Source organism: Labrus bergylta, chromosome 6 (genome assembly GCF_963930695.1).
Source record: "Labrus bergylta chromosome 6, fLabBer1.1, whole genome shotgun sequence".
Lineage (NCBI taxonomy): Eukaryota > Metazoa > Chordata > Actinopteri > Labriformes > Labridae > Labrus > Labrus bergylta.
This window is the reverse complement of record NC_089200.1, coordinates 12,257,239-12,281,111: the sequence shown is the minus strand read 5'-3', so window position 1 is coordinate 12,281,111 and position 23,873 is coordinate 12,257,239. Positions and strand designations below refer to the sequence as shown.

Genomic DNA, 23,873 nt, shown 5'->3' with positions numbered 1-23,873 from the left:
ATGAGATAAAAAGTCATAATAATGAGATAAAAAGTCATAATAATGAGATAAGTCAAAATAATGAGATAAAAAGTCAAAATAATGAGATAAGTCAAAAATAATGAGACTTTTATTATTTTCATTTTTATTTTTTTTACTGGCGGAAATGGGCTTCCATCATAGACTGTAAATATTGGCTTCCATACTACCACCACTCTTGGAAAGATAAAAAAAAAAACCCAACATAGTGAAGGCAGTGCAGTGCTGGTTGGTTGTAATGTTCCTTTAAAGGCCGCTGCCCCCCTGCAGCGTCGTCATTGCGCAGAACAGTTTGAACCAAAAAGCGGAGTGACCTTCCTCCGCTCTCAGTCTGAGAGGGGCAGCACTGAAGCAAAGAAGCCGGTCACAGCTCCTACAGCCCCCCACATCTAGCCTCAGAAATGAACAACAACTTAGTCGGAGATGAAGTCGGGTAAGATCTATTTAACCAAAAACATTACTGAAACCCTGATGAAACTTTAAACTGTATTGTAAGTTGCAGAGAGCGCGCTTGTCTTGTCAAGCTCTCGTTTGACAGCTAACGTTAGCTCGTAGGCTAAGCTAGCTTTACTAAGTGAGCGAGATCGCTAGCCTAGAGGAGAAGACGGCCAACAACAAAAAAAAAAGTGAAAGTATTCATCGAAGTGGCTTAGTTGTTGCAGTTATTTCTTCCGGAGAAATGTGCCACGTTTGTCCGGAGTGCTGACACCCGGGTTGTCAAATGAATGATTTGATTATTGTTACTTATTTAACTGCTGTTCTCAGTTAGCTCGGAGTAACTCGGCTAGCTTAGCTCAACCCAGCGAAGCGAAAAGTCTCCTCTCGCAGACTTCTCACCACAGCGAGGACATTTAGCGGGCACTGCTGGAGGATGGAGCATCCTCCTCTCCACCGCTACTACTACTTCACTTTTTTTTTTTCTCCCCCCCCCCACACAGCCACTACATGCTGCCGGATGATACATTATAGAAGTCGTTATCTTTATTTGATTGTGCTTCTTTAATCACCGCTGAACTTCCAGTTTTTAACAAACCCGAGTTCAGCGCTCCGACCTGCGGGGAGCCGAGCTGCTCTCCTCCGCTACCCTCCCCTCCGATAGTGGGGGGTGGGGGGTGGGGGTAGGGTACTCTGGGTGTCACTGGTGTAGGCTCAAGTCAGTGTTAGTCAGCTGCTGTAGCTTTTTTGGATTCGGCTTGTCAGCTCATTGGTGTGCTAGCTTGCTAAATGCCCTGGCTCTGTCCCGGGGTAACTTACAGCCTGTTATTGTCAAGGCCATTGAATTCAGTGATAGAGGAACAAAGTGAGATCTCCAGCCCAGAAGACTCAAATCTAACATGACTCACACAAATGCAAGATATATATATATATTTTTTTTTTTTATCTGGAGCTATGCGTATATTTCTGTGTAAGCTGCACCAGCTTTGGTATTAGCGTTGCTTCATGTTGTGTAATATCTGTGTACTTGACTGTTTAGTCAGCTGTAGCCTTGTATCCCTTTTTGAAACTGTGCCTGCAATTTTCCCCACCAATACATCTGTGTTTTTTTTGTATGTGTGTGTGTGTGTGTGTGTGTGTGTGTGTGTGTGTGTGGATAGGCAGACCTTTCTGTCTGTCGTCATGTCTTCAGTGTGTGTGTGTGTGTGTGACTTTGTCTGAAACAGTTTCTCATTTAATCTACCCCCCAAAGTGTTGATGTATGACTGATTTCATGGTCATTTCAGGAAACTTTTCGTTGGAGGATTGGACTGGAGTACCACACAAGGTAAGTCACATGTTAAACTCATGAAGGCTCTGTTTCTTTACTCACAAAATGGATTTTTTTTTTTTTGATGACCAGTGTAACCCTGCTGTGTAGCACTGCTGCAGCTGCAGGGTTTTTGCTTTCACACCACAGGATCTTGTTGGTATCTTGTTGAAAGTCTTGTTTGGAGTTTGAATTAAAAAAAAAAAAAGACTCTATTTGATTTTCTGGTCACATTGAGCCATGACATATTCTTCACTGGGAAATATTTTCAAAACATCCAAGCATGTCCACTCTGAACTTAATATCACTTTTGATATCATTCAATTCTGTTGGACATAACAGAGTCAGAATCAGCTTTATTGACCATGTATGCTTAGACACACACAAGGAATTTGTCTTCAGTAACTGTGCGCTCAATGTACAAAAGGCAAGGCTAAATAGGATAATAGCAGTGCAAAAATGCCCAGATGATCTATATGCTATTATATAACAGATGATTAATTTACATGAGGTAGAGTTTTTTAACATATCATACAATACTTAAAAATAGGCTGTGCGATAAGCTCTCTGACAATATAATAACACCATGGCTGTGACTGTTTAGCAGATGGAGAAAGACTTGCTTCTTTATTCTGTGATCAGATGTTGTCTGATGTATCTGCCTGTTTGTGCATATATGCTGTGTGTCATTAAGGTCTCTCTCACAGCAGTGTTATGACACCAGTAGATACTAATGCAATTTAGGTGCCTGGATTATTTTGTCAAATAGAAAAGAACTGTGTGGAATGACATGCTTTTAACACTATGGTAAGGTACATTATTGTTTTCTCACACATGTTTGTGTAAATAATTGTGTGTTGTATGGAAATATTGATGTGTTGATAGAACATTTAGTGCAATATTAACACATCTGATGCATATTCATGTATAACATATCAATTTAGTGGGTATTATATCACATTGACAGTAATAGAAACATGTCACAATGCTATAGCCCTGCAGAAGAGTGTTGGAGCTGTGCTGTGCATTTTCCAAGTATCTAGATTGCATTACTATTCATGCAAATGTCCCATGAAGTGTCTCTCAGAGAGTGTTGTAAGAGTCTGCTTGTGACCTCTGCTCAGCGTTATTGATGCAGTTTTTTTTGTATTTGGAATGTGTCATTCTTATTTTTGCTACCCTCTTGTTTTTTTTGTTGCATTGTATTAGCAGATTCTAAATCTTTAATCTATCTTAATGAACATCCAAAAAGACAAGAAAATAAATATACTTAAAAGACGACTGTGTTGCTCATTTGTGGGGTGCAGCTGCATTCAGGAGCCACATTTGCCACTGTATGAGTTTTAATATGAAAAGTAAATAACAGAAACAAGTTCACCAGGACTAGAATATCCTCCTGCTTCCATTCATTTGCTGATAAGGTCGTCCTGATTAGCCGGACCTATCTCTGCGTTTTGTTTTAATGCTGTGCCAATGGCCACGTTTAGTCTTTGCATAAGTTTAATAGTCAAACATTATATCTATATGCACCAAGTAATCCCTTTTTTGGCTCTTATTCTGAAAAAAAAAAAAAAATCCTATCAACTTTACATCGAAGAAGAAAATTTACATTCAACGATCATTCCCATTTACATGCAGCTTTAAATACTCTGATTAACCCGGCCTCCAAACTGTTGGCTTGTTTACAAGACACAGGGAGCTGAGGCCGTGTCTCACACACTGTGGTTAAAACCCTGAATGAGACAGGTACAGTATCCCTAATGTGCTTTACACATGCATAGAAAAACAAATTGTGACCAATACCAAATATCCAAAGTGAAATCAAATCCTTGATTAGGCTATTGGTGACATCATCAGTAATGATTTAGGATCAGTTGAAAACAGGCAACAGTGGTGGGCTACATTGTAAAGTCTACAGACTAAACCAGGTGTGTTTCTACAATATCCACTCATTCAGACCTGCTCAGAGATGGTTTAGTTGTACCAAAGGCCTTTACTGCCTCTTGCTCGGTTGGCTGTTGTATAACACTGCTAAAGGGTTTGCCTGTGTTAACAGCACTGTTAACATTAAGATCTGAACTACAACTCTATAACTCTGAGCTTGTTTCCGTGGCGATGCCTCAGGGCTTCCCAGCAATGAGAAAAGCAATTACGATAACTTGCTGCAAAGTGAGTCCTCATTTGTTCAAACTTGCACTCCTTGCTCCTGTGGGTGTGTGAAGGCGTTACAGTAGTAGGGTGTATATTTTGTGCCGTGAAACATGACAGTGGGTCAGCGCTTTGTTAGCCATTTAGGAGTGTTACTGTACACCTTGAGTGGGACTGCACTGTTTAATTTAACTGTTTAATTATTTATACATTTATTTTAATTGGTACAATTACCAATAATCTGTCTTAAGCAAACTCAAGCTTCAGCAACTTAACTTCATACCTTTGAGAACTTAAAGACATTATCTAAGCCTCATTTGTCATAATGAAAGAATGAGTTGAGTAAATAATGATCGTACCTTGCTTTGTTCTGGAGGGAAACAGGGCTGAGTTATACCTGGGATTATAATTCCACATTCACAGTATTGCTGCGTGTCTGTGTGCTCATTTTATGAAGCAGCACTGTTATATTATTTCTTTGTTTCTCTTCTCAGAGACACTGAGAAACTACTTTTCACAGTATGGGGAAGTAGTAGATTGTGTCATCATGAAGGACAAAACTACAAATCAGTCGCGAGGCTTCGGCTTTGTCAAATTCAAAGACCCCAATTGTGTACGGACGGTGCTGGAGACAAAGCCGCACAATCTTGATGGAAGAAATGTGAGTATTTGAAATAAAAGAGCAGATTGTCAAATCAGCGCAGTAATCAGCCTGCGTTTTGTGTGAACAATGTGAAAACCTCATCTTGTGTTTCATCATACAAAGGACTCAGAAGTTGTTCAAGGAGAAGTACAGTCTGGCTTTTGGTTGTACCTGCCTGCAGACATTTGTACCGATGATGCAGATTTTTGGCATTTGTATGCCCATCAAGACTAACCTGTTCAAAGCCAAATGAGCTAAATTGGCAGTTGAAAACCTGGATTTCTGAGAGATGACTGTTAATCTGGTTTTAACCTCTAATGCTTCCATACAATCAGTGTCCCGTGAATGACATGCTGCCTCCTTTTTTTTGTGTTAACTGAGGCTGAGAAGGGCATAACATTTTATTAGCCGTACATTTAAATTAATGTGTGTCAGTACATGTGTTTCTCAGTAGTGGGAGGTGAACCAATATACTGTAATAGATTCAGTGAAGAAGGACATCTGAAGGTGCCTTTAATTTGGGCCAAAAGTCAAACGCTATCTCTCTCTCTCTCTCTCTCTCTCTCTTTATTGCTGTCAGATTGACCCGAAGCCTTGCACTCCCAGAGGAATGCAGCCTGAAAAGTCTCGAACCAAGGAGGGCTGGGTAAGAGGAATCTGATTTTTACTTGGGGAGGCCACGTTAGGATGTCAATGTCTCCATCCTCACTCAATGACTTTGACCTGAATCTCATTTTCAGATTTTTCATTTTCTCTCTTAAAGGATTGCTTTTTGCATCCTTCATACCTTTGAGAATTCTTTAAATGAGTTTGGGGTTTTGATAAATCACAGAAGCATCTTCTTGTGACCAAGGGACTGCAGCAATAACTGTAGATATCTGGTTCAGCGTTTACTGGGCTGAATTGTTGACTTGTTCAAGTTACAGTTTCCAATTGTAACAATTACATATCTTCGATAAGGCCATGCTAGATAATACATACACCTTTGAATTTGTTTTTAAATTTCAAACAGTTTTTGAATTTGGATCTTCAAAATATTTTTTCTTCGCCAAAATTTATTTTCTACAACTGCATTTCATAAAGCTAAGAAAAAATGAAAAGCCTTAGATTTGAGTAGACTGGTAAAGTACAGGAAATTGCCATCCGCTGTAATTTCTATGAAAGACAGAAGTCTCTGCACCAACTTGGGTAATTTGTTACTCAATCAAAAATGCTATCAAGCCACTGCAGCTCTATTAATCATTTTGTTTATAATGCAAAGGCTTTTGTTTATAAGTCTCGTATTTGGCTGAAACATGGCTAAAGCAGAAGATGTAATCGTTAAAACTTACAGTTGTCTTGAGCAGCCTCTAGCCCCGACAGCGTAGTGCACAGCCATGAAGTGCTTGGTGGATGAGAGTAAGTGGAGTAAGCCGTGCTCTCTGATCTGTGGAGACTAGTGTTTGCATTGACATGACATGTTAAGAATTATACCCCAGGGCAAGAGGAGAACCTAATTTTTCTGCACTGTCTGAATAGATGTTGGCTAACTGGCCTCCTCCAAGAGTGATCCTTCTTTAATAGACATTGAAATCCATACACTCCCTGTTTTCTTTCAGAAGGGCAGCAAAGCTGATAGCAATAAATCAAAGAAGATATTTGTAGGTGGAATCCCCCATAACTGCGGCGAGCCTGAACTCAGGGACTATTTCAATAGATTCGGAGTGGTGAGTATTGCAGAGCACATAACGCAAGTCAGTTCTTATCGTTATTTAGAATGCTTGAATGGATGTGACTTTGGACAGGGTCAATACTATAGTATGAAAATTGTAATTTTAGTGGAATGCCTTTGGACAATTAATTATTATTTGATCAAATTGTGGTAGAATATTTAATTGGACAATGAAAGGACGCTGTCTGGTTTTCTAAATGGAGCCACTGTTTCCCTTTTGTCCCATTCAAGGTCACAGAGGTGGTAATGATCTATGATGCGGAGAAGCAGAGGCCCCGAGGTAAAAGCTGATCCCGTTTTTTCTCTCCCCTCTCCATACCTTACCATCTTAAATCTCATGACAAACTATTCTGGCCCAAAGAGAAAAAAGCCCATTCAGATGGAGATATTCAATTTAATTACAACGCTGTCACCCGTAGCGGGCACAACACACACCTTTAAAGCACAAAAGGATGTAAAATAAAACCTTAAACTAAGTCAGCACAGTGGAAATAAAATGTAAGAAATCACTGACTGTTTCTTAAGATGTAATGAAAAATGCTCTTCTGTGATATACATGAAACCTTAAACAGGTAATTCAAATGAACACAGATAAACTTGCCTAATTGTAAAAGTCTTTAATATGATACAGAACTAGATGGCCTCCTAAAATAATTTCTCAGCCTTTTGTCACGTGCTCAAATGTGATGATTGCTTCAGAAATGGCGGGCTGTGATGAGGACTGATGCAGTGTCCTTCATGACCTTGTGTAAGAACATAGGACTTTTCCACAGACACATTTCCACTCGGTCAAGTATATTATTTCTAGGAAAGAAGAGTTCTTCAGGCACTCCTAAGGAGAGCAAGGAAAGATTATATCTTAAAAGCCTTTAGACGAACATTGGTTAAGCCTTTGGCCGGCTTTAACCTCATTTGGTCCTCATCAGGGCGGATATAGAAAAACGGTCTCTGGGCTTACAATATGTCTTTCTTCTTAAGTTGATTATGATGAATACATTAAAAATTAGCTATCCCCACTAAAGCCGTTTTCACATATGCACTCCGGATAATATCTAGATAATTGCAGGACCGCTCCGGAGATTCTCCCAACCTAGCCGTTCACATATGCTCCTCACAGCGGGGGACTTTCCCTGTCAGAGGGGAGGGGGCGCGGGGGATTTCTTGAGGTAAGACGTGACGTAAATAAACAATGCGGAAGTAGCGGCCGAAGCAACAGAGTCCGCTACACGATGTTATAATGAGAATATTTGCCTTTATATCAATGCGATGTGTAATCCAATGGGATGACAACATCCACAAAAGAGAGGAGAACAACATACTGACGAACAGAAAACATTATGCAGCCGTTTAATTACGTGCAAGGAGATCGTAGTGGTCGCGTGCAGACACTTTAGGCCAGTGCTTCCCAAAGTGTGGGCTGCGGCCCCCTGGTGGGCCGTGTGGATACTACAGGTGGGCCGCAAACAGGCCTCCACCAGGTATAAAAATTTAAAAAATATCACAATATTCAGTGTTCGCCCCCGCCCCCCCTTGATGGTCAAGTTCATGTTATTTTATTTTCTAGCCTATATAGCGCAAGATCACAACATAAGTCATTTAAGGATACCTTTCCTATAGAACAGGTATATGCCTTGTACTTGTATTAAACAAACTTAATAGCCGTATGTTATTTATCTTATTTACACGACGGCATGTCATTTCTGTCTCTACATGGTCGCGCATTTACAATTCTCCTCTGCTCTGTGTCGCGCACGGCGGCGTTTTGCCCCGATGCGCACACACACAGACACACGAATCCAGAACGGTAAAGCCGTTTATATAATGAAGCATGAGTTTGAGGCTTGTGTGTGTGTGGTTGTGTCTCAAGGATGCACACACAATAATAAAAAGTCTGTAAGAAGCATCAGAAAATACAGTAGTCTGCTTAGTTGTCTTCAGACTTTTCTGGGCATGTCTCTCTCTCTGCCGTTACTCAGGAGATGCGCTGTTAGCATGCTGCATTCAGGGGAGCTCAGACAATGAGAGATACATTCAGGTGCGCTCAGAAACGGGAGACGCAGGAACAAAAGCTAAGCTGGTCAGACCGTTACAAATTCAAATAGTTGTTCATTTGTTATATTTATTGCTGTTATTAAAAGAAACACATGAACACCATGATTCCCTTAAGTGTCTGTGGCAATGTCCGACTGACACACCCCAATACATGTATTTCAAAGTGGGCCGCGGCAGTCTTAAGTTTTGGAAAGGCTGCTTTAGGCAGTCACTGTATATAAACGTCACTCGGTTCCCATTGGCTCGAATTGAATTCTCCGAAGTATATGCTGCCGCGTTCAGACATCAGCTCACTCGGACTTTCTGCAGATAAAATACTAAGGGTCTTGCCGGAGAAACGGGTTAAGTCTGCGCGAAAAATGCAGCTGTTTGCGTTCACACATAGCCTAAAGTACCTCCGGGTAGCCAAATCTCCGGAGTTTTTCAGGAGATATCCTTATGTGTGAAAGGGGTTTAACTGTGCACAGAGGGGCCTCCTTTAAGGTGTTAGCAATGTTAGCCTCCAAAGACGAGAAGAAGCTAAATACATTTCAGAAACTGTGATTACCAGGTTGTCCTCACAGTAGTCTCACTAAAGCACAATGCAATTCAGCAACATGATGCTTCATATTCTAAGGAGAGAGAGCTAGCTGTGTAAGGATAACCATGCTGAACCGGTTACCGATTTCAACGTTAAAGGTTCCGAGTTCGATGGACTTGATTCTCACAAGACTAGCATGAGCTTGTAGTTATCGATAGTTAGCTCACAAGAACAAAACAACAGCGTCCAAAATCGCGTCAGCAATTTAGAGTTCTCCATCTCAGAAATCAAGACATGTGGACTTAATTTGGAGGAAGAGAAACTTTCAAGAAGTTTGCTTCTTTACACTTTGTAGAAAAGTGTCACAAATACTTGAATGTCACTTGCAATTCATGTGTGATAATCAGAGAAATTAAGAAAGGAGAAAAAAATATCATGTCTTGAAGTGTTTTGATGATTTCATTCCTGTCATAGTAAAATTGGTTTGAATTTTTGCTTCTTGGGGAATCAGGTCCTTTGTTTTAAGTGTTAGCAGAGCTTTACAAAGCCCACTAAGAGAGATGTACAGAAGAGCTCAAATTTCAGTGACATTTTCCGATGTGGATATGTAAAAACAGCTATAGTAACACAAAACATTTCTTCCCCCAAACTACCTTTCAAAGTGTGAACTACATAATATACATAAGGACAGAATATTTTCCTGTACAGTAGGCCTGCTCTCTTGTCTATAGGAAAAGTAATGAAAACATGCACATGTTATTTTGAACTTTTGATTCAATTATCTTTTGTATCGGAGCAGATTTAATGAAATTATACCGAATTTAATCGTACTGAATCATTCTATATTTTAATGAGTCATCTCTGAATCGGATCGTAGCTCTAGAGAATCTAATGGGATCGTAATCGTCTTGTAAAGTAGAGATGCACACCTTTTGGAGAGAATCTTTGAGCCCCAAGAATCTTTGATCTACTACAAAGTAAAACTTACTACAGAGTTACAAAGCAAAGGAAGTCAGTAACTTTTAAAGAGAGAAGGCAGGTTGCAGGAGGAAAGTAGGTGCTCCAAAAAATTCGGTACTTCATCACAACATGCTACTGGCACATTGAGCACAGTTCGAGTGTGTTTGTGGGGGGAGGGTGGGGGGAGGGTGGGGGGAGCGGGGTTGTCCTTTAAAGAGGCTGGTTGCAGTCACAGTGCTGAAGGTGAAAACTACATTGTTATCATAAGAACAATGGTATCTGTTAAAACAGGGTTTAAAAAAAGCTTTAGCTTTGACAGAAATCTCAGACCTTTTCTTAGAGTAAAATTACAGATGATTAAATCCTCTTAATAAATGAGTCGTGAGTTACTGACACTTTTAGAATGGATGGCCTCACTGGGAATCAGACCCCACGCCACCAGCAGTGTTGGTGTCAGACTCTGCTCGCTGACTTACAGTCACAGCTGTTTCATCTGCATTTGTCCTACATAGCAGTGATGCAGCGGCCTCTGACCTACAGCATGCATTCCTGCTCTTCTTCAGACCTCCCATTCATTCTCTGTTGGGAGAAACTCAGAATAGTTTGTCACTGGAATTTAACATGATGTACGTAGTGCACCAGTAACAACTATAACATAATCCTTAATAGTATAAATAATGATTTTACTAAAACCATTAGCTTTTTAACACTGGATTAAGTTTTCTTTACATTGATTAAGTCTTAACCGATTCTTGTTTCTTAATTGGTATAGTATGTGTTTTCCCATATGTAGAAAGTTAAGTATTTTTGTAAGTAAGCCCTTTCTATTTTTCTTTCTTCTGTCCCCCTTCTCCCTGTGAATGGTTTGAATGTGATTAACGGTGTCTCTTAAGATTTGTCTTTTCTCCTTTAGGTTACTGTGCATTCACTGGTAGCCCAGAGGTACAGGCCAAATGTAAAGGCACCAAATTATGTCATACTTGGTTCAAATGGGGCATATACAAAGTTGCATCAAAGTTGGCTGAATGTTTGCACATTATTATTATTATTATTATAATAAGGCAGAGTGAAAGAGATTATTTTCTTTTTTTCCTGGAAGAAAAAAGAAAATGCTGGTGAAAATCATGAAATAGTTTATTCAGAAAGTTTGCACTAGCTTTCGATTAGAATAGTTGAAAGGTCAAAGTATTTTGCTCAATAAAGAGCAAATGAATTAGAATAAAGAAAACAACATTTTTAGTTTTTACCACAAAGTACCTTGAACAGTATGTAACTCAGCTAATTGTATCAACCATTTCTCAGCTCTATCCTAATTATAATTTGTCCACAACCTTTTGGTTCTTATCAGAAGTTTAAGTTCTATAAATGTTCTTCTGAAGCGTTACTAAGACATGCCAGCTTAACCAGGATATGTCAAACTGTTTTATGTGTCAACTTGAATTTAAATTTAGATAAAGGACGGGTCATTGACAGATGTTATTAATAGCGATAGATCATGAAGCTTGGGAACGCTTGGCAGGGTACTAGAGGTCTCTAAAAATCTTGGTTGTCTCTTAGGATGGTTAATTGGATTCAGGTTAGGTCCCGAGGTAGAGCTGTGTGCACAACCCAGATCTGCCATAGCGTAATGTGAATCAGATTGGAAGTAGATCACAGCAGCACAGCACTCACTCTGAAAAGTTCTGCTACAGATTGTCAAATAAAAAGTTGAATGAGCAGGTGGCGTGATGAAGTTTTGGACCTTGGACCTTTTGTTGATGACCTTTGTATATCTCCCATGAAAACTCTTGATTAAAATCAGCAGTTCCCACTTTAAGAAAAAAAAGATGTGGCCTATATCTTTGTGTTACCTTTGTGAGCAATATTTTAATTGTCCATTTAGGCTTATCCTGGCTGACTCAAAAGTAAAATACAGAATTTGGGAAAGCTTGGAGAAAGCTTTAGGCATTCTACAGTTTGTGTTTCTCCATATTTTTGTGATGCATTAACAATGGCTGCTGCGAGTGTGAGCTCCACAGCGAAATACCAAGGGACAGATCAAGGTGGGGTTTGGATGAAACGGCATAAAGTAACAAAATGTTGGTTTGATTGGCATATAAGATTGAGAGTGGGTGGAGGATGCACTTAATTGAACTTTTTCATTGTGACATTTCACATGAAATCAAATGCTGCACTCATCAGTCGTCATGTTTAGCAGTTAAGCAGTCCTGTGTTGTTATCTTCACTAAATTTTTCACTGCACAGTAAAGAAAAAAGTTTCCTTCAATCCCTCAGGCCTTAGTCTTGGATTTGTGTTGTTCTCCGAGTCTGCGACATCATCCGAACCCCAGGAGCCTCTTGCTCAGTCTTGACGGATCCTCACTCTGCTGAAGCCCAATACTGTTCTTCATCTTGTGTTGTCACAACCCCCCTGCTACCTTGATTCACTCTTGGTCGTTGGCTAGGTTTTGGATTTATTACTTTCGAGGCCGAACAATCAGTGGACCAGGCTGTCAACATGCATTTTCACGACATCATGGGCAAAAAAGTGTGTAGTTGTAGTTTTATTTTACCCTTAAGACCGAATAGAGGCTTGGGTGACAAAATGAGAGATGTACTATGATGCTGCTTTAAAAGGACATTCACATCATATAACAGAATGGTAACCTCTTTAAATGATCAGACCACTAAGTTAATGTCTTGATGTTTGCCAATAATGCATTATGCTCTCAACCAATACAACCCTTATACTTACAGTATGTCAAAGGTCCAGAGGCTTAATGATCCTTCACGTATGCTGTTATAATACAGTTTCTATTGTCACCCAAGGCTTTGTTTACACTGACCACTCCTTTAGGATGTCTAATCTACATTTGATTGCTAATTTGAAACCTACATGGTTTGATCTGTCTTTCGTAAATTTGAAGATATTAAAGCCAAAAAAGACATGAAGTCTAATAACTAATAACTGTAAATGATTCCACAGACTATAAACCACCTAAAGGATTGGTCCAATCAGTTCTGTTTCTTTTGTTTTCTGATATTTTGTTGGCAGGTCACTTACATGTCAACATGTTTTTTTTTTCTTTTTGAAAACTTAAAAGAAAAAGCTCAAGTCAGTGACCTCAGTTGAAGAATCTCCATACTGTGTCTGTCAGCTCTCTAAAGAACAAATGGCAGTTCTCTCTGAAACGCTGCTCAGGATGAGACATGAGTCTCACAATAATATTTGCATGTCACTTGTAGTGTTTGTTTTTACTCAGTGGGTGTACCAGATGGCTGGAGTTTACTGTGCAAAGACACTTCAGATAGTGTCAGGTAATCTATCCATCCGGGAAATAAATAATTATTTCACTATAGTGTTATATTTAAGCACAATTCCTTACCCTCTGGCATGCAATCTATTGTTCTGTTGTATTTGGAAGTCTCCCACCACCTGGTACATTCAGCAGAGTAAAACAAACCACTAAAATATCTGTAGTAAATTAAAGTACTACTTGATAAACATCTGGCTAGGATCGGTCCTGACACTTGGATTTAAAAGGCTCTATTAAAGCTCTCATTCACTAACAACCTCCCTTTTCCCCAAAAGACACTTTGTAATTAGCAGCTCTTAAATCTCTGCAGAGATACAAGAAGAGAGACAGTCTCTTTTCTGCCCTCAATGAAGACAGAAATTATTTGTTTGTATAAGAAAATAATCAAAGTCAAACACAGCTTCTTAATATTTATCCGGTAGTGTCATAACAGATCATCAAGTGTCTTCTTTTTCTGCTATTCTTCAGACTTACATTTCATATTACAATATTTAGAGGTCAGTCTGCAATGCTTGACATGTTTGATATTTGTTCAAAGCTTTTGAACATTTATTGACGCTGTTAAAGCAGCTTCAGCTTTGTAAAGTCCAGAAAATGTAAATACTTTTTTAGCTTTTTGTTTTGCTATGGGAGAGTAGGAGATACAGTAAATAATGCAGAAGTACTTTTGGGATGACATGCAACAGAAGTCTGAACCAGGGACGTGGAGGGCAACTCCGTAAACTACTTGACCTCAGAGCGATTATTTTGTTTGTTGTAAAGCATTGATAAATTACGTGATGCTTTTTAACTATTTTTAATTCATTTTTTTCCAAGAGAAGAGCTACCAGATTTGCTACATTTTGTAATATCAATCTATTATAAAAAGTAAATGCAAGATATTGTACTGAATATCACTGATTGATACATAAACAAGATGATCTTAATCCCAGTTCTGGGTAATTCATTACACCCAACCTGTGTACTCTCAGGTGGTAGCCGCCCCCCTTGACTCTGCCCTGGTTTCAAGCAGGAATGAAGACTCAACTTAATCCATTGTTCTTGACTTGACATTACCTTACCTGGGACTTGAGGGAGACTGGGAGATATGTGTTACAAAATTAGAAATTGGAGCACATCAAACTGTGCAACAAATCCCAGTTCTGCTGTTGGGGACTGTACAGGAGTCATGGTATCCATCACTCGTAGCTGTGATGCCCACGGGAGAAGGTACTCAGATAGCTGCCGGTGGCGGTGGGGCCACTGCCGGAAACATGTGCATGTAATTAGGTCGACAGAGAAGGAAGAGGGGAGGCTGGGGAAGGTGGCAACACCTTAAAGCGGGAAGAAATTTGCGATTCGTTTTCCTCCTGCAAGGTGACCCTAATAACTCAACCCCTCAGTCTATTTCTGGTGGCTCCCCCTTAGTCTCAACCTGTTTCTTTGCTCTGGTTAACTGCTGATAGCTTTGCCTAGTTGCAGGAAGTATTATTTTTGGGGTGGTACATTAAATGAGACTTTATGTCATCCACCGCTGTAACGCTTTATCACCTTTGTTTAAAAGTTAAGTCATGGATGAAGTCTCTGAGCAGATTGATACTGAAAGTAAATATTACCCAAACAAAAATAAAGATAAGCTTTATTTTTATGATAGAAATATCACCCCAAAAAACTACAGATCTCTATTCTTTTTGGGTTGCAGTGATTTCACGTTATATTCTGAGATCGAAGTGTTTGAGTCTCGTGTACTCAGTTGAAAATATTTTCTCACCTTTGACACAGTATGAAGATTCAATGAAAAATTGACTGAAAAGACTGCTTATGTTTAATATCTGCATGCCTATCGTTTATATTGTGTTAGAACTAAGATACAAATTGATCTCTACATCCATTCCCCCTAAAACTTAGTTAACATTAAAATGAAATGAGATTCTTAAAAGCGTTAGCTGGATAAAGGTAAGTCATGAGCTTCAATTAGATGACTTAATTATAAATGGGGCATTTTATTTAAGAAAAGCAACAACACTATGTTTCTCAGGTACATCACAAGAGACTCTTGACCTGGAGTCGATGCATTTACAAACAAAAAGTAATGTCATTTCAGTATTTATTAGTTTACTTTGAAATTCCAACTTGGCAATCAGTACCTGACACACATAGTTGTACAGCTACAAAGTTAACATTTAGACAACATTTAACAACAACCCCTCATTATTCGAATACAAATAAAATGGAAGATTTCAAAAGGGCCCAACATGTTGAGATTAAATTATAAGTTTTAGGACAGGTCTGTCTAGGTGAGGGATTTCATGGACAGTATACAGGTGTTGCCAAATGTGTCCTCCTTGTCCTTTGTCCAGGTGGAAGTGAAGAAGGCTGAACCTCGTGACAGCAAAGCTCCTGGCCAGCTCTGCCCTGGCCAGTGGGCACCCAGGGGCATCTTGAGTGCAGCTAATGGTTGGACAGCACAGCCTGCCCAGGGCTGGCAACAGGCTTACGGGCCACAGGGTGAGTGGGAACGAGTCCCAGTGCAGAGTGAGAGAGGCTCACTGTTCAGAGAGAAACCTAGCGACTGTTTAAATGTGTTAAACCTGCTGCTTCTTCATTAGCCTCCAGCATGTGGGTCAGTTTCAATGTTAAACAGGATTCTGTAGACATTTTATATTTTAGCTGACTGTTATGTCCTCAGTCTAATGTTTTTTTTTTTCTGTTCCTGAAGGAGTGTGGGTGTCGACAACTGGCCAACCCATAGGTAGGTGTTTCATCTCCTCTTGACAACACACAGAAAATATCTTTTCTTTCCATTTAGTGAGTTCTGTTTTTGTAAGTTACATTACTGAATGGATCAATTGCAGATATGTTTTGTGTATTTTCTGTGTGATCGTTTTCTTTTCTTGAAGCTCTTGTGTCACAGAAATGGGCTTGCACTCAGTGCGGCCAATAGGCTGATGACAGTTAACAGCAAGTGTTATCACTGATTCATAATGGCTGAGGCTGCTGATAATTTGCTGCTTGGGACAGATGGCAGCCTTGAATAGATTCCAGCCTCCTCCTGCTATTGGTCAGGCTTGGTTTCATATCACCACCTCCGGGTCAACCTGCATAGCTCACTGCAGTGTCAGCCCTTCAGTTTCATTCAACTTCAGTTTGTGTTCTGCAAAGCCAAATATTTCATATTAATCAATTCATATTCAATTTTGGGCCATCATTCAAATCTTTTTTTTTTTTTAAATAAAGAAAAGGTATTCTATGTTACATTTACTCATTTTAACGCTTCAGAACTTATGTCATAGTTTTTTAGGTTCGTACTTAGATCATTCAGATGTTTTTATAAGGCTCAAACTGAGTGATTTGTGATGCGTCTGTTAATAAGGAAGGAAGTAGACAAGCTTCTTGTTGTCTAGTTGTGCTTATAGATATTTGATTAGAATGAAATTGATTTGTATAAATAAACACGACTAAATGTAAAACCTTGATACATACTTATCTGTTAACATTATTTTAGCTGGAGTCAGGACAAACAGGTTTACATAGTTCAATAAGCAGCTCTCTTTATTCTACCATATTTCACAATGTAATCAAAGTACTTCAGAGTCCTAGCAGCAAATATTATTAAACTAATGTAAGACATAGACATATGTAAAGTAAAACCATTTCTATACAAACTTCTGTTCTGTGTTGGAGCAGGTGGGTACGGACCTCCATTGTCCGTGAGTCGAGGAACCCCCACACAACCTCCATCACCTTTCAACGCATTCCTGGTCACGACCCCGGCGGGCAGCTTCGCTGCACCTCAGGGCTACCCTCAGCAGGGCTACAGCACAGCACCTCAGTTCGGTCAGTTACTCAGATACCCTCACTGCTTACACTTACACAGGTATTAACAGGTAACCTAGCATATATGCTAACACTGTGAGTTATGTGGAAACGTTTCTGTGGATGTCTTTTGATTTTCAGATAAAGGTAACAGTCAGCTGTGTTGAAATGTCATTTATTTTGGTTTCCTTCTTCATAGTGCAATAGCCTCATGCGAACATGAAAAGGTCCTATATCCTCAAGGCAGAATATGTTTTCATGCTAAACTAGTAATTCATTTTCTGCTTATAAAACACATGTTAGGGCTGTTGCTGTGGTCAGGGAGGAACTTCTTATCAGAGATGGACAGCATGACTGCAAATACTCTTTTCACGAGAAGAGAGGTCCTTAATTGCTCTGAAAGCACAGTCGATATTCTAAAGACACGCACATGTAAAATGTGTTTGTTTCAGCAACAATTTAGAACAGATTTAATAGAAATTAGATTTTTGCTGTTGTATTTTTTGTATGATGTGTGATTTCGTTTTTTGTGTGACTGTGAACATTGAAGAAGAACACTGAGGCTTTGTACTGCATAATGTTACATCTATGACAAAGAAACGCTTGGAAATTATTTACAGTAAAAGTCATTGAAATGGTCTTGTTACTCTCCAACAGGTTACAGTTTTGGCACACCCCAAGCAGACCAGTATGCTCCACAGGTTCCTCCTCCTCCCACCACTCCAGGAACAGCACCTCTGGGCTTTGCCCCCGCCACTACACCAACTCAGGACTTGAGCAAAGCTCCCACTGGGCAGCCTGACTTCCCTTATAGCCAGTATGGTAAGACAAACATTGTGCATCTAGTTTGTGCATCTAGCAGTTTGCTGCCCTTTTCTCTCCCATTTAATTTTGATTCACGCCTTGGTCCTGCCCATCTCCCTGGATATTTTATGGATGCATACAAAGCTCATTAAAGTGCACATCTCCAGCCCTTCCACAAGCAGGAGCTTGGTACCATTAAGCTTGAACAGCTACACATGCATACATGCTTCTTGCAAACATAAACCCCTATGGCCCTTGCCCTGAAGATGCTGCTCAAGTGTCACCATATCCAGGAGTCTTCAGCAGTCATTTCTGTCTGTTCCAGCTGGGCTGTGGATTGGTAAAAAGATTGGTAGGTTTAAATTAGATCATCCTGCCTTGCAATGTTTTCTTTTTTGCTTTGCATTTTTTTATTTTTAAGGGGGTTCAACCTTTTCCTGACTGACTGTACAAGACATGACAGGTAGAGTCAGTAGTAATGTTTGTTGCAGCTTGTTGACACATTATCAAACTGGGCCCCTCCTCCTGGGCTCATCGCCACTAGAAGCACACACTCACTGCAGGGTTAGCATGTATGTCGTTTACTGCTTGTACCTACACTGCAACCTACCTGAAAATATTACATCAGTTGTTAAGGAAAAGCCAATAATTAAAAAAGCTAGCACAAGCTAACTGCCAGTGTTTTGCACCTGCCTGTCCAACAGAAAGCAGCCCAACTCTGAGTACTTGGGTGAAAGCCAACCCAAGGTTCGCCCTAGTTTTGGAACAAGCTTTATCCGTGTGGCATTTCTTTGCCGCTACGTCTGCATCCGTAATATTTCGGAATTTCTTCCAATCCTTGATTTGTATCAACTCCCAAACTCACCTACGCACTGTCATTGGCTGTGGGAAACACATCCGCTCCCCACCCAGAAACATCCCTAGTCTACAAAAACATCACAATATAGGACAGGATCACTGCAGACACAGTCACCACCACACATGTATAGAGGCCCATAAGTAATATAGGGAAGCATTAGGTTGTATAAGTATATTTATTTTTTGGGAAAAAGCTACTGACTCTATCTTTAAACTTAGTTCTAGAATTCCTGCACTTTTTGATTACTGCCTCTTCCACCTCCTCCTCTTCCTCCCTGTTGATGAATTTGGTGGCTTCTTTCCCCGGTCTTGACACGATCGGCACAGAAGAGAACCAGCATGACCATAGAAATCTTATTTCTGGAATTAGGCATGTCCAACTGCCAAGTTAACTCACAAAAATGTTCAATGTGTCGCATCAATGCTGCAGGGCTTTGCATGTGTGTCTACAAAATGTGAACCTGCCCTGTGGATACACTCAGGTTTTAGATAGAGGCAATGCATTGTTAAGTGCCTGTAGGTTCTACCTTCTGATGGATACCATTGTGGTCTTTGAGCTTGATTGCTAGTAGAGATTAATAATGCCTTATGACAGTATTCAGCGAGAATACACTTGTCCTTCTGGATCTTTTACTGGCTGGTTCATTCTTGGCTAGCATGAATGGCTTCAAAATAAGATATTTCATTAAGCCTCTGTTGTTAGAAAATGATGTGCTTTAATCATTTCTGTAATTTAAAACATTTAGAGAGTAGATTCTCTTTTGATATATTGTAAACGCATGCTGGATTTAGAGTTTTAAGATCATGCTGAGAACAGAAACAGAGACTGAAGCTTTTCATCTGTAAACCAAAATGAAGCCTGAGATACTGTGAGAACTAACCAGCCTCCGTGGAAATATAACAAGCTTGGTCTTCATTCAACATTCACTCATTCTGTTACACATACAAGCACACAGTCAGATAAGAGTCAGATGTTCATTCAGAAGCTACATTTAGTTTTTGCTGGCTCCTTTTTTCCCTCTGACTTGGCTTACAGCTGCTTCACACTGCTGGGTCCACATTGAAAGCAACCATGTGATTGCTGTCAGTCATGACAGGCACCCATCTTGTTCAGTGTTTCCTGCTTGTGCTTATCTTCCATCCAGCTTTTTTTTCATTTAGTTGGCTGCCTGTCTAGGAACTGAGTCTGGTAACCAAACTCTTTAGTAACAGCACAGTCTCAGGGTTTTTGTAAAATTAGCAGGACATTTGGTTTTGTGGACAGAAACGCACAAACTCTTACACTAAAATAATTGAGAGTATGTAAGTAAGTAAGTTGTTGAGGTTCGACAAAGAAAGAAAGTTTGGATTATTTGGAGTTTGGGAATTGTAGAACCAGAAACAATAATCTGTTTTTAAGCAAACCATACATTCGTTGGTATAATATGAAACATTAAACTTGATTGATAGGTAAGGTATTATGAAAAGTTTTTGACTCTTATGTCAAAATTAACTCTTGGTGCATCAAAGAAGTTTAAGGATATATTTCTTATATATTATATATAAGATATATATTATATAATATTTCTTTAGATCAACTAATTAACTCTGGGAAACTAAACTTTGTCCCTCTTGTAATGCTAATGTCCTTGAATGACCTGACACAGAAGAGGTCTGTTGTGCCTCGACTTATTTACACAAACAACATCAAGTATTTACAATAGACAGTGCTTCCAACAGCGCCGCACAACACTGTAGTGGCATTTTAAACAAAAATAAATCAACTTTCGATTTCAAGTTAGATATGATATTCTGAAATAAATGGAGACCATCAGTGACATCGATGATGAGAAGGCTACAAGTCTTTGTCCTTCTTTGGAAAATGTCACACAGGGATGATGGAAAAAAAATCAAATCAGTATCAACTTGGCCCAAAACAATTGCCATTCTTAATATGATCTTAAATATAATCTATATTATCCTAAATACAATCTCATATTATCATCTAAATGTCTTTAAAATGGCACTTATACATCTTTCAATCACTTAACCTTACATCTATTTAATTACTTATCTATTTTATCACAGAAAGTCTTTTTACGTTTATACTTTTTACTTAAAAACAATCAAATAATCTTAGATAAGGTTATCAGAAATCATAAAATCATTAATTACAAAATGAATCAATAAACAGCTATGTTAAATATCTCACCAGACTTTCACATTTTAAACCTTATATTGTCCCCACTCACTGCTGGGGTTTTCATACTCCCTGTTTCTAGTGGCTTCCTTCTTATAATATTTGCTTGCCAATGAAAATGTATCTCACGTTACCTACGTCTAAGAATATCATGCACATTTCACAAAATTTCATGAGACCAGGCTGGCATGGTTTAAAGTCTAGCAGCAGGTAGCTTACACACTCACAATACATTTTGTTTTGACTTCCAGATGAAGCTGAGCAGAGATGACTCTCCAAGCGTAGTGCAGACGCAGTAAATAAGAATAAATGTTCAGCTCTGTTAGCTCAGTAAGGGGGGAACATTGTAAAGTAGTCGGCCAGCAGTATCTGGGTTCAGTCAACCTGGTCTCCTCATCTCCCTGATAGGCTTGGGTAACTACCCTCAGGACCCCTCTGCCTACGGACCAACGCGTCCTTCTCACAGTTATGGTCAGGATGAGCAGGGAGGATATAGTGCAGGTAGGTGCCAGCATCGTCTTCTACAAACACAAAAGCAGAATTTGTTCAGTACTGTAGTGTTTATAGAGCTGCAACCCGGTTCTTTTCCCTCTTTTGTTTGCTCCGTCTATCATATTTTGCATGTACATTTTGCATGTACATACAAATTACTGCCTGCACTCTTGCATAGTAAAATACAGCCATTGACAGTCTCACAGCTGAGTGGATTTGAAAGAAATTAACATTGAAATTTGGCTCTTAGAGCTCTTAGCAAGCCAACCCCCTCAGAGGCTGTAGATTTACTATACCAAGACTAACCATGTCCTCCTTTTTTGTCCTCTCTCTCTCTCTCTCTGTCCGCATCGCTTTGCTGATGATAAAAGGATGATCTAATTGTCAGAAAATGTGTTCATGGTTCAGTAGTCTCTATGCATCAGCAGTCCATTCACCCGTTGTTTTTCCCCATTTACTGTCTCCACATTATAGCTGAAGGGATGAGAAAGGAAAGAAGATTTAAAGGAAGACACGATGCCAGTAAATGTCCAATTTCTCTCAGATTCTTCTGTCTGCAGGTCCTGTTGGGACCACTCCCTGTTCTTAAGAAGTTTTCTTGTTTCCTGTTAGTGGAACCCCGAAAGAAATGTGTTGTTTTTTTCTAACTTTGCCTCCTCCTTTCTTTCTTTCTTTCTTTGTAAATGTTGTCTGTCCATAACAGTTAGGTTGCCCTATCCAGGGTTTTGGTTTCGAACACCATTTCAAACTGGATGTAACCAGGGCAGGAAAATAACCAAACACCAATATGTTATTTATTTTTAAATCTAAAATGCTCTGAATTCTGAATTTTAGGTTCCACCAGCCATTTTCGGCAAATTAGTTTCCTTCCCTGTGTGTCACTTTAGCTCCCGTGTCTGTTTGCTGGGAGACAGTGCCATCCAGTGTCTGAATAGAAGAACAGTGTGTGTTGCACTGACGATCAAGAGAATCTAGAGATTGTTTTCCTCAATGAAGCCTGCTTGGATTGATTCTAAAATTCACACACAATTGTAATTTATGTCTCTAAATGCTAGTAAAAAAATACATTTCAACATTGAATGGCTCATTGAAGGAATACAGAATTTAAATTGAGAGGAAAAATCCACCATTAAACCTCAAAATTTTGTTTTATAAACAATTGAATTGTACACTTGAATTCTTTTTTTTGTTGTGTCACAATTTATCTATGTATACGCTTCTGTTTTACAGCTCAGGGTCCTTAGTAGAGAAAAACAATGAGATGTGTTTGATGATCTTCCAATCATCAAGTTAACTACTGATCATTTCAGCAGGTTATAAAATAGAAAGTTGGACAAAAAGGAGATTGGAATAATAAATAAAAAAAACACATGATTATCATTTGGAAGGGACTTTAAAATATTCACAATGTTATATTCACTGACAATAAGAATGTTTTAACAAAAATTACAATTTGAATATATTGTATGGTGTAGGGTTTATTTGGTGGATATTTCCTTTACATTAAAATTTTGTAAATCTTGAACCATTTAACTTTTTAAGCAGTAAGGCCTCTCCTTGATCAACATCTGATGACCCTGAAATCAAATCCTCTCTTCTCTCCCTGCACTCTCCTCTCTGTCGTCCCTCTCAGGGTACGGGCAGGAACTGACAGCCTTTGGCCACAGCTTCGCTGACCCCAGCCAGCCGACGGCTTCGTATGGGGCACCGACAGCACAGCCCGCCACCGCCCCTCAGCCTGCCGCAAATGCATTTGGCAGAGGACAGAACCACAACGTACAGGGCTTCCACCCATATCGACGCTGACCACCACCTCTGAGCAGGGCTGCTATGTAAAGTTCAAAAACGGAAACAAAAAAAAAAAAGAAGTCAGGGAAAATGTGTGTTCTAGCTAAAAGCAAAACTGGAGTTCTGTATTGTTCTATGGGAATGTTGAATGCACAGTTTGTGGAAAAAGAAACGTTTGTGAAAGCAGGGATTCCAGGAAATTCAAAAGGGGTGAAAAGAAACCCAGGTTTTTTTTTGCATAACTTAAGGAACATTCAGCAGAAAGAAGCTTTTATCCCCCACCCCCCACCCCATGTTTTATAGTAGAACTAAACTACTTTGCAATAATTTTGATTGTCTGGTCAAACACTAGCACAGAGACTATATGTAAAGAGACTTGCATATAAATATGTATATTTATGGTGGACACAAATGAAAACAGGGTCTCAAGTTTCCTCAGCTTTAAATTCTAGGGAAAATGTTTTTATTTTTCATTTGGTGAATTTTGTTTACTTTCTGAGCCTTTAAAGTTTGTTTAAAATGGAGATTATGAATATATATATTATACACGAACTGTGCAATTTTTTAAAAAGAGAATTTTGTACTATAAATGTACACTTTGCTTGTTTTTTTATTTAAAGATGTAGACTTCCCTCAGGTGGCTCTTTTGGGTGCATTTTTTTGCACTTGCGCAAAAAGAAAAAAAAAGGACAAATTATTACAAAAATAAATGTTTTAAGGATACATCGTTTGTCCCAGATGTTTGTGTTTGTGGATGTTGTCGCTTCTCTTATTTTGTTGAAGAGACCCACAGAGAAGCTGAAAAACTAAGTGGAGACACCACGTAGGCGAAAGATATTCAATTATTGGGCAACTTTCTTGATGA

The 23,873-nt window shown here is 39.3% G+C and overlaps 1 protein-coding gene across 4 annotated transcripts; it reads left to right on the top strand.

Moving 5' to 3' along the window:
* The first annotated feature begins 299 nt into the window (after window positions 1-299).
* On the top strand, window positions 300-23,731 carry dazap1 (DAZ associated protein 1). 4 transcript variants are annotated; one of them, XM_065955758.1, is made up of 14 exons: window positions 300-451; window positions 1,740-1,780; window positions 4,405-4,571; window positions 5,134-5,199; window positions 6,155-6,259; window positions 6,496-6,544; window positions 12,241-12,323; window positions 15,432-15,579; window positions 15,791-15,823; window positions 16,759-16,908; window positions 17,545-17,709; window positions 21,137-21,229; window positions 21,695-21,742; window positions 22,854-23,731. In XM_065955758.1, the coding sequence occupies exons 1-14, from the start codon at window positions 420-422 to the stop codon at window positions 23,024-23,026; spliced, it is 1,353 nt and encodes a 450-aa protein (XP_065811830.1). In that variant the 5' UTR covers window positions 300-419; the 3' UTR covers window positions 23,027-23,731. The 4 variants fall into 4 exon arrangements, with proteins under 4 accessions (XP_065811830.1, XP_065811829.1, XP_065811831.1 ...); XM_065955757.1 differs by having other exon boundaries at window positions 301-451; window positions 6,152-6,259; XM_065955759.1 differs by lacking the exon at window positions 21,137-21,229 and having other exon boundaries at window positions 301-451; window positions 6,152-6,259.
* Window positions 23,732-23,873: the final 142 nt, after the last annotated feature.